General features: G+C 35.7%; 1 protein-coding gene across 2 annotated transcripts; it reads left to right on the top strand.

Annotated features, from left to right (window-relative positions):
* The first annotated feature begins 3,075 nt into the window (after positions 1-3,075).
* LOC130825992 (probable splicing factor 3A subunit 1) lies at positions 3,076-10,870 on the top strand. 2 transcript variants are annotated; one of them, XM_057691457.1, is made up of 5 exons: positions 3,076-3,253; positions 4,992-7,265; positions 8,858-9,609; positions 9,774-9,847; positions 9,934-10,870. In XM_057691457.1, the coding sequence occupies exons 2-3, from the start codon at positions 5,124-5,126 to the stop codon at positions 9,122-9,124; spliced, it is 2,409 nt and encodes an 802-aa protein (XP_057547440.1). In that variant the 5' UTR covers positions 3,076-3,253; positions 4,992-5,123; the 3' UTR covers positions 9,125-9,609; positions 9,774-9,847; positions 9,934-10,870. The 2 variants fall into 2 exon arrangements, with proteins under 2 accessions (XP_057547440.1, XP_057547439.1); XM_057691456.1 differs by having other exon boundaries at positions 9,931-10,870.
* The last annotated feature ends 219 nt before the right edge of the window (positions 10,871-11,089 follow it).

Below are 11,089 nucleotides of genomic sequence, written 5' to 3'. Positions count from 1 at the left end.
TATCCATGGGTGAACTATTTGCACTATATAACCGAGTTTTTGTTTTTTCATAAAATTTGGTTGGGACTAATCCTTCCCTTAAGCAGTTCTGATCCGCTCCACTATCAATTAAAGCTATATAGGTTTTTTTGAAAATCACCGATTTGAAAAGTAACTGGTGCGTACCATTTTTGAAAATTATTTTTATTAATAACGGTGATAAAATCATCATCATCTCCATTAACTTTCTCTTTTCGCAAAGAAAGATTTTCTTTATAGATGGGGTTTTCTAAAATAGATAATTTTGTTTCAAGTTCGAAATCTTTGATTTCTAAATGCTTTAAACTATTTTTGATAGAAATGATGTCTTCTTTGATTTTATTTATTTCAAGTTGAAGATCTTTGACCGAGAGAGTTTGATTCTTTATAGGAATTAATTTTGAAGTCATTTCTTTGGAAGAGTATTTTTCTAATAATTTTGAAATATTGAAAGGTTCAATTTGAGGAATTGGAATACTTTCTTTGTTTTTAGAGGTAGATGTTTCACCCAAAACCATAGTTTTGAGTTTCAAAAGGGTTTCTCTTTTGATCTCTTTATCTTGGATTTTGTCAACGAGATCAAAAAGAAATTCCACATTTTTCTCTTTATATGTTAAAGCATTAATGCATTTGATAGGAGAGGAAGAAATCGAAGATTCAGAATCAGAAGTTTGATCATTAATTTGTAAAATTTCATCATCTTCCTTTTCTGAAGAAGAAGAAGAAGAAGAAGAAGAAGTAGACTCAGGAGTTTGTAATAATATTTTGGATATTTTATCTCCTAGCTCAGAGTCGTTAATAAATAATTCTTGAATCTTTTTCTTTGTGGTATAAGCATTTGCTTTATGCCCAGGTTTTCCACACGAATAACAAAAGATTTTGAAAGCTTTGTTTAATTTTCGGAAATTTCCGAGATTTTTCTTTCCTCGTTTCTTTCGAGAATAAGAAGGATAATAATTTTCATTTTTATCTTTTGAAAATTTAGAAAATTATTTTTTAATTTTCTTTTTGTAGAGGGAGCTCTAATAGCTTCCATACCAAATGCTTCACAGAAACATCCAATTTCTTTCCTAGATTGTTTCTTTTCAGAGGTATATTTGGCTTGGAGTTTGAGTTCTTCACATAAAGAAAGACCTTTCTTTTTAATGAAAGCGAATAGTCCTCCATAAGTAGTATTATTAAGAGCTTGTTCTTTATCTATATCATGTTCAGCTATTTTTCTAAAAATTCTTTGAGCAAATAATTTTGGTAGTCCTGATAAAAATTTTTCTTTCCAAAAACTTTGATTGCAATCTTGTCTTTGTAAAACATAACTAAAGAAGGTATCTTTATACCATCTATAGTCACTTAAAGTTGGGCAACGTAAATTTTGTAAAATCGTTTCTCCAGAAGAAAGAGTTTGAGTAGGGTTACCGACAAAATGAAAGGCAATAACTATGATTAAGAAATCACAACAGTCAGATTTTTGAAAGACATTTCCTTGATCATCCATGATGTCGGTAACATGATTCAAAATTTCTAATCTGTCTTGCAAAGTGAGAAGATTATCCCACCAGTTTTTTAATTGCCCAGTAAAACCTGATATAATAAAACCAAAAATTATTTGTTCATCCAAAGGTTTTGCTTTGTAATCTACAATAGCCATTCCTATATTTTGAAGAGTATTAAGAATTTCATAATCAGATTTTCCATCTATGTTCCATTCATGGATCATATCTGGAGAAAAGGATTTGGAGGTTAATGTAAACCTTTCTTCATATTGAAGATAAACAGGAGTAGGCCTAGGATAATAGTTTTTTGTAGGGATACTCTTCCAAGAAGATCGTATTTTATTAATCTGACGAGGATCATTATCAGATTCTTGAAATTGCTTTGCAACTTTTGAAAATGATTACAAACTCAGAATTTTCTTCATCAGAAGATATCACTGAACTTTGATATTTACTCAAAACCTTAATATGACTTGGACTATCTGCTAATTTTTGTAACGGTTTTTGAATTTTATCTAACACTGCAGAATTAGAGTTAGATGAAGTAAAACTATTTTTTGCAAACATTTGAGTCATAGGTATAGTTAATCCTGGTGGTTTGAAATGCGGTGCAGAAACCTTATCAGATCCTAATGATGCAATCGTATTAGGGGCTATGGATCTAGAGGTTTCTTTTTGCAAATTATCAACCTTATTTGAAAGTTGATCTACTTGTGTAGCAACGGTATGAAGGATTTGATTTGTAAAATTATTTTGATGATAAAGTTTAATGATGTCTTCGACATTTGGAGTTTTATCTGTTTGATCTACTCTTCCTTCTTTAAAAGGACTAGCCTTTATTTCACGGTCATAATAGGGAAAAGTAATATTTTGTAATGGTGGATGAACTGAACTAATTGTTTGTCCATCTTTTAAAACCCAATTTTTTTGAAGTTTGTTTGTACAAATATGTGATTTTGAGAATATGGATTAGCAATACCTTGTTTTTCACAAAACAATAAAAACCATGTAAAAAACGGGATATTAAGTATTGTGTTCATAGTCCCTTTTGAGATCTGCATTTGTGTAATTCTTTTGTTTTAACATTATCTATTGACGTTTTCAAAGTACTTAAATAAGATTGATCTCCAATTATGTGCTGTGTAACTTCATGGTAGCCAATAAATGCGTGCATTTTTTTTTGAGTCGGACTCTAAGAAATTTTAAATTAGTGATATATTAGTAGTGTGTAATATTCATTTTAAAAATATTGTGTTATAAGGGCTATCAGGATCGGTGGGATCGTGTGGAATAGAGCAGGATCGCGACCGTTAAACGATCCAACTGATCCCGATGTTTATATGGGCTGACTACTTGATCTTCTAAAATCCCCCAAAAAAAACCCTAATTTTACCCTTCCTTCTTTCGTTTCCCCATCTTCATATTAGAGTCTTAGTCTCTCTCTATCGCGACCGTTAAACGATCCAACCGATCCCGATGTTTATATGGGCTGACTGCTTGATCTTCTAAAATCCCAAAAAAAAAAAAAAAAAACCCTAATTTTACCCTCCCTTCTTTCGTTTTCCCATCTTCATATTAGAGTGTTAGTCTCTCTCTCTCTCTCTCTCTCTCTCTCTCTCTCTCAACCTAACCCTAAAACCGTCATCATCTTCACAGACCACAGTAGGCGACAATCGGCACTCGGCACTGCGGCATCTCCTCCATCTTCATCATCTTCAGTCTTCAACGCAGATCCTCCATCTCAAGTTCGTTCTTCACCTTGAATCTTTTTATTCTTTGTTATTTGTGCTCAAATGTCGACCAATGTCGAATTTATTTTGGTTTTTCTAATCTGATTTGCTCGCAGTCGACTATTGCTGAATTTGTATTTGAGTATTGTATTTGATGATTTGCTCACAGTCTTACTATAATCGATTTTTAATCTCTTATTTGTTAAAGTTTAATTAAGTTGTATTTTCGTTAAAGTTTAATCTCTGATTTGAGTTTGTATTTGATGATTATTTCACTAAAGATCAATGCCTTTCATGTCACTTATTCATGATCCCTCCCTCCATTAAATGTTTATTAAAGTTGTATTTTTGCTCACAGTCGAATTTGTATTTTTGTGCTCAGTGGTTCGTTCTTCACCTTAAAGTTTATTAAAGTTTAAATGAAGGAAATTAAGAGTTGCATTAAGCTTTATATGATTTTTAATCTCTGATTTATGATGCTAGTATGCTACTGACTACGTTTGATACAATCATACAAGTATTATAGATGTTTAAATTTGATGATTTATACTATACATGTTTAATAAGAAACATTTGATACAAGTATACTTCCTTTGTGGCTTGAATAGACATTGATATATGGGATTAATTCGTAGGGGCTGAGGGGCTGATTGTACTATTTTTATCAACATAACAGAATGTCTAGTTCTAATAAGAAGAGGAAAAATGCACCGGGTAGTAGAACTTAATATGTATTTTGATTATTTTGAAACTTGTATTTGACATTATATGTTGACATTATTTTGAAACTTGTATTTTGACAACGATTATGATGATGAAGAAGCTAGTAAACTAAGCAATGTTATAAGAAAAATGTGTTTTTAGTGCTTTTTTATATTGAAAATCATCAAACAATAAACATGGTCATAATAAAACTTGTTATTTCTGCAAATTTGTAGAATTGACTGATCCTACGATCCGATCCCACCTGATGATTTCGATCTTGCATAGAATCGCGATCCTAACAACCTTGCTCCCTACTAGCTAATAAGATGAAAATGGAGATTAGGATTAAGAGGGAGAGAAGGGTTAAAGGGAAGAAGAAATAACAGAAAAATAAGAGAGTAGAGGAAGATAAGTTTGAGAGGATGAATTCATTTCATATTCATTGATGCCACTAACCAATTATTACATCATTATATTTATAGCTAACAAGCCTAACAAACTTGTCATTTGCTAGATTGGTTACATAATATTCTTTTTTTAGAAAATTCACTAATAGACTATTTTACCCTTATCACAGAATTATCTTAATCATATGTTGTTAATGTTACTAGTATTTTTTTAAATTATCGACATCACTTAGGTTATTTTTTTTCCTCCTGGATTTGCCCCTAATTATGGGTTAGTTACTTTCTATTCTTGATCTAATTTTGTTTGAAGTTCGTAGGTTAATCTATAGTAGAATTTCCTGAATCCCTAATTTGGACTTGGGACTTGGGGGGGGGGGGGGGGGGGGGGGGGGGAGGGATGTTGTTTTGAGAGTGTACGGATTTGGTCATCGTATAACCCACAATTCTTTGAGAATTAATAAAATGATGAAACATATAGGTGAAATGAGAGTTCGAAGGTGAAGACTTGGTGAGTGTGGCTTGCATTGGAAGTTTGGAACTACCAAACAGACTTATAGTGTGTGCTAGTTTGATATATATTCCTTATATGCTTCTCAACTATGAGACGTAAAGCTAATAAATTTTTTATTTTATTGATCCAGATTCCAGATCCTTTGGTATAGCTTGTGCAGCAGTGAAACTCTGGATACTTTTCCCCCCTAATTTATAGGTTATTCTGCAGTTTGTTTGATTAGTTTAAGATTTTGTTTGTGGGTGTTAAGAGGGGTTGCAAAATGCTGGGCACATTACCAATACTGCCGCTTCCAGCCCCGCCGGAAGATGGGGATCTTGGCCCAATTCCGCCTGCTCAGTTGCCTTCTGATGATGAGAAGAAAGATGTGGAAGATCAAAATAAAGCTAGCAAACCAAATTCAGTGGCGACACATACAAAAACCATTGGAATGATCCACCCTCCGCCTGATATTAGAAACATTGTGGATAAGACAGCACAATTTGTGGCCAAAAATGGACCAGAGTTTGAGAAGAGGATTATTGCCAACAATGCAGGAAATGCAAAGTTTAACTTTCTTACTGCTTCTGATCCTTACAATGCTTATTATAAACATCGGTTATCTGAGTTCCGCGCTCAAAATCAATCTTCGACTCAACAGCCACCTTCTCAGTCTGGTGATTCAGTTGCCTCAGAGACTGATGCTGCTATCTCTACTGATGGTGTTTCTGCTGTAGCAGAGAAGCCTGACCCTGCGGCACAATTTAGAACTGTTCGTAAGGTCCTTGAACCTCCCGAGGCTGAGCAATATACTGTGAGGCTGCCAGAGGGGATTACAGGGGAGGAATTGGATATTATCAAGCTTACTGCTCAATTTGTTGCTAGGAATGGAAAGTCTTTCTTGACAGGTCTTACTAGTCGAGAGATGAACAATCCACAGTTTCATTTCTTAAAACCTACACATAGCATGTTTATGTTCTTCACTGCTCTTGCTGATGCTTATTCTAAGGTCCTGATGCCTCCAAAGGGTTTAACGGAAAAACTAAGGAAGAGTGTTGTTGACCGGACTACTGTCCTTGAGCGTTGTTTGCATCGACTTGAGTGGGAAAAATCGCAGGAGCAAGCCAGACAGAAAGCTGAAAATGAAATTGAGCAGGAGAGAATCCAGATGGCTATGATTGATTGGCACGATTTTGTAGTGGTTGAAACAATTGACTTTGCAGATGATGAAGATGAGGCGCTGCCTGTCCCAATGACTCTAGAAGAAGTCATAAGGAGGAGCAAGATCTCCACCAAGGATGAAGAGGAAATTATTGAGACTGGAAAGGAAGTAGAGATGGAAATGGATGTGGAAGAGATGCAGCTTGTTCAAGAGGGTATGCAGGCTGCTAGCCTTGAGGAGAATGGAGAAGAAAAGAAAGATGAGGTCAAGGCTGCTATGGATGAAGATGAGCCTCCGATGAGAATAGTGAAGAATTGGAAACGACCCGAAGAAAGAACTCCTGCTGAAAGAGACCCAACAAAGTTTATGGTTTCTCCAATTACTGGTGAACTAATACCTATAAATGAGATGTCTGAACACATGAGGATTTCCCTCATCGATCCAAAATTCAAGGAACAAAAGGAGAGGATGTTTGCCAAGATACGGGAAACAACCCTTGCTCATGATGATGAAATTTCGAGAAATATTGTAGGACTAGCACGTACTCGTCCTGATATCTTTGGAACCACAGAGGAAGAAGTATCCAATGCTGTTAAAGCTGAAATAGAGAAGAAAAAAGATGAGCAGCCTAAGCAAGTCATATGGGATGGTCATACAGGAAGTATTGGCCGCACTGCAAATCAGGCCATGTCTCAGAGTATGGGTGGGGAGGATCAGAATGAGGTCAATAACAATGAAGGAAGGCCTTTCCCTGGTCCAGCTGCTCCTCCTTTGAGACCTGTAGTCCCTATGATTCGTCCACTTCCTCCCCCAGCTAATTTGGCTGTGAATATGCCTCGCGTTCCAATCAGCAATATGCAGTATTCAGCTCCAAACTCTGCTGGACTTATGGCACCTCCTCCACCCCGCCCTTTAAATCAAATGGTTCCTCCACCGCCACCTCCTATGCAAATGGTTCCTGGCCAGCAGCATATGATGATGAATCGACCACCAATGCATCTACATGGGTCAATGAACCAGCCTGGTTTACCACCTCATGTGTCTCAATTCACACCCTTGGGTGGTCATCGGCCCTTTACACCTATTCCACCACATGGTATGCCTCCTGCACCACCTCTATCTATGCCTCAAGCAATGCCTCCTCCTCCGCCACCACCCCCAGAGGAAGCTCCTCCTCCACTTCCCGAGGAACCAGAGCCTAAGAGACAGAAGCTGGATGACTCCACACTGATTCCAGAAGAGCAGTTCCTTGCTCAACATCCGGTATGGTTTTTGTTTTCTCGCCATAGTCTTAATTTTCACATTGTAGTGCTTTTCTTGCTAGGTACTTACTATATCCCTGTCGCATCCTTTGGAGCTTTTTTTTTAAATGCATTCACTGTAGTCCGTCTTTTTCATACTAGCACTGCTTGTTTTGTGTGTAATTGAATCTATAGATTGGTGGATCTTGATCTGCTCTGGAACTATATTTTGAGTGATTGCGAGGAAAACAAATCCCAAATTATTTTTTTCTTCCTTATACTTGGTATTACACACTAAAATTAGTTAAGAAATTGCTAATAATGAGGATGTAAATGTGCGAAGCACGATTGAAGGTAGTGAATTGAACAATATCTAGCATTTCTATAGATCATGTAAATCGTTTCATACACAGTCAGCACTGTAGTAACCTGTCTGATAGCTGAAGTAAAAGGCAATGCGCAATCTGTAGAATTTTTTGTTTTAGTTTCTACACTTTTCGCAAACTACTTTTTGGCTGTCATCCCTATCAGGCAAACTCAGAGTAGGATGGTAAACTTGTTTCTGTTATTCTCTTTATGGAAGAATCATCCCCCCTACCTCACCCCATTGGCAATTGAATAATCCTTACTGGTGTTTGTGTCTTGTGTTATCTTAATTCCAATAAACTCTAGTGCATTTATTAGTATGAAAATGAAAATATGAAGCTAGTAGAGACCAGCCTTCTTTTGGATGGATGAGAGTTAATGAAAATCAGTTTCATATACTAGCAAATATGGCACTCCTTGAAACACAAAAGGAAGTTCCAAAGAAGGAAAAACATTTAGGGACTTTGTGTCTCATGGTGTACCATATTTGTGGGTTTCACAATCCCTTTTTTACACCATGACTACCATTGAGTGCCCAACTTAACTAATATTAACCTCAAAACACAAAAAGAAGACCAATCTTATATATGTGAAGTTGCACATGATGTTTGCTACCAAGGGTTAATTGAAAACTACCTATTTGTTAATAAATATTAAGTGTATAATTAGTGTCAGGTTGTGTACATTCGACACTCCCAAAACCTACCCTAGGTGAGAGCCACTTATGACATTAAATCGATGAAATGTTATATACTACAAAATAAAAGGAGTTGAGTAAAAAAGAGAAAAAATAAATGAGAGATAAAACATGGAAAGAAAAGACAAAAGGAAAACGAAGAAGTAAGGAACACGTGATATGTTTAGTACTACTAGTATGAAAAATTGAACCCAATATTAATGGGCTCAGCCCATAAGTGAAGATGTAATATAGGAAAATAAGAATTAGTGTTAGGTTTGGGAATATATAAAGTAACTGCATGACGTTTTCTTCCTCATCTGACTAGGAATGGTCATGGGTCGTATGAAGGTCAGGTCCAACTAGACTCCGTCCCTGACCTAGACCCTTTAATTTTTGGTGGACCCATGCCCAAATTCGGATCCTTAGGATTTGAAAATTTTGGACTCAGACCTAGATTCGTTGGGTCTAATGGGTCTAGGTTTTTTAACTGGGTCTTGATTTAATTATTCAAATTTAAATTATTTTACATTTTTTGGAGCCAACTCTTCTGATAAATTTTCTTCTCTCAGGGACCTGTTAGGATCAACATATCGGTTCCCAATGTTGATGAAGGAAACTTGAAGGGGCAGGTTTTGGAAATTACCATGTCTCTAAGTGAAACTGTTGGTAGCCTGAAAGAAAAAGTGTCTGGGGAGATTCAACTTCCAGCGAACAAACAGAAGTTAAGTGGAAAGGCTGGTTTTCTCAAGGACAATCTGAAACTCGCGTATTACAATATTGGAGATGGTGAGACGTTGACACTTTCTTTGAGGGAGCGTGGTGGCAGAAAGAGATGAGCAAATTACATTGGTCAACCTGCGAAAGGCCTTTTTTGGAATACTTCGTAAAAGATCTCCATATAATTATGTTTCGTTCTTGAGTATTTCCATATCAAAATTGTTACTTGGATATTTTTGTGTTCATGTATCCTAAAGTTTGATATTACAACTTGATTATCTTTGGCACTAATTTGTTTCTATTTGCCTTTGCAGCTGATCCACTTGTGCTCTCAAGTAGTAATGTCATAATTCTGACCTAACTTTTCTTCTAGTGTAGCAGCCATCATTAATGTACTCTGGTGGTTTACTGTTGTTTTGATTCCTTCCTGGTTATCTGATTTTTTTAATTTATTATTGTTGATACACTTGGAGAGGTTTTTCTTGGTGATTGAGCTACTTGTAGGGACGATGACAGTCTACTCACTGTGGGAGAGATTCCTGTTTTTTGTCGACAGATCGTCTGGGAAACCTGTTTTGTGTGCGGCACTGTGTCGTGTTATCACGTAAATTTTGCTCGCCCTGAGAATACTGAACTATTTGTAGTGCTTTCCTTGTGTATGCTATTTGATTTGAATAGTTGCCATTTAGCTCTTATGATTAGCCAACTGAATGAAGTGTTGAGCTTGTTGTGGGAGTTATTGATACTTTTCTGTTTATCTTTGAGCAGAGAAGTTACCTTTGAAGGGGCTTTTGTAGACTTGCATCTGAAATCTCGGGCTCCTATTATGATACCAGAGGAAGGTAGGAAGAAGGGTTCTGGAGCATTTTCTTTACCAGTAGATGAAATTGTTTAGCAAACCCTGAAATCTGGTTTTGTTTTGCAGCAGATATACGTTGGCTAGTGATTGCTCTTCGTGGAGTAAGAAGGTCGATTCTAGTATGATGATAAACCTCTAGGCTCTTGTTTCTTCTGTATTATAGTTGGAGTGTTTTTAGAGTGGAAAAATGGGGCAAAGTTATCTGTCTTGTGAATTAAAGGTTGATTCTACGTTGGAACTACAAAATGATAGTAGAAGCTAAAACAGATAGACAACAGGGAGGAAAATAACCAATATATTTTAGAGGTCACAAAAATTATCTATTTATGGTTCAATCTTTATTTTTTGACTCGTTGCCCTGTATGTTTTTTGCCTGTTTTTGAAACCATTCCCACATTCACCGCATTTCCCTAGAATATCTGAGCTTGTGTAGCAAGTGCTTGTAAGTTGGATACTTAACTTGGATGTTGCTGAGAGTTCTATCTTGTGTGGAGGCTCTATTTATTCGAAGGAACTAGTTTACTCGTCGTAAACAAAGTAGTTTGCAATGAGCCTGTGACGAATCAATATCTTGTATTGGTTGTGATGATCTCCTAAGATATTCCATAGTTTAAGCCTTCTTTTGTAACTTTGGTTGTCTTACCTGTTGGCGAATTGGTAAAGTATGATAGAAAAGTGGAATTCTAGAAATTTAGACCAAGGGAGGTAAAGATCTAAGATGAACCCAAGAATGGTAAGTTGAGATGGTAGAAAACTAAGAATGGAGGAGGAGATGGAGAAGTCATATGATCTGCCGAGAGTTTGAGATTATGAGAGCTCTTTAATTAGTCAATGTAGTAAAAAGTGGACTGATTGTGCCATTTTATACCCCTTTCTCCATTTCAATTACTTGCAACGTTTGCTTTTTTACGCGATTTAATACATTAATTTAATCTTTAATATCTCTAAATATGTATAATATAAAATTATAAAAATTTGACATTGATAATCTTTGTAATGAGACGAATTAAATAAGATTTTTATTTGACTGCGTTTTAACTTTTAGATGAAAAAACTAATTATAAATTAAGAGTGATGAACGTAAAGTGTTATTTTTTTAATGTTGTAAGTAATTTAGAATGAAAGAAATATTAGTTGAACAAAAAGTTTCAAAGAGGTATTATTATTGTTTTATTAATTTCTATGTTATTAATGAAAGGTCGTGTAGGTTATGTTGTGTAAGAAA

This window comes from Amaranthus tricolor, chromosome 10, assembly GCF_026212465.1.
Source record: "Amaranthus tricolor cultivar Red isolate AtriRed21 chromosome 10, ASM2621246v1, whole genome shotgun sequence".
NCBI classification, from domain to species: Eukaryota; Viridiplantae; Streptophyta; class Magnoliopsida; order Caryophyllales; family Amaranthaceae; genus Amaranthus; species Amaranthus tricolor.
This window is presented reverse-complemented; position numbering and strand designations above follow the sequence as displayed.

What these genes read in the sequence shown, in the direction of transcription:
- LOC130825992 (XM_057691457.1), top strand. Translation starts at nt 5,124, where the DNA reads ATGCTGGGCACATTACCAATACTGCCGCTTCCAGCCCCGCCGGAAGAT. An exon ending in AGTTCCTTGCTCAACATCCG is followed by an intron (nt 7,266 to 8,857) that starts GTATGGTTTTTG and finishes TTCTTCTCTCAG; the next exon opens with GGACCTGTTAGGATCAACAT.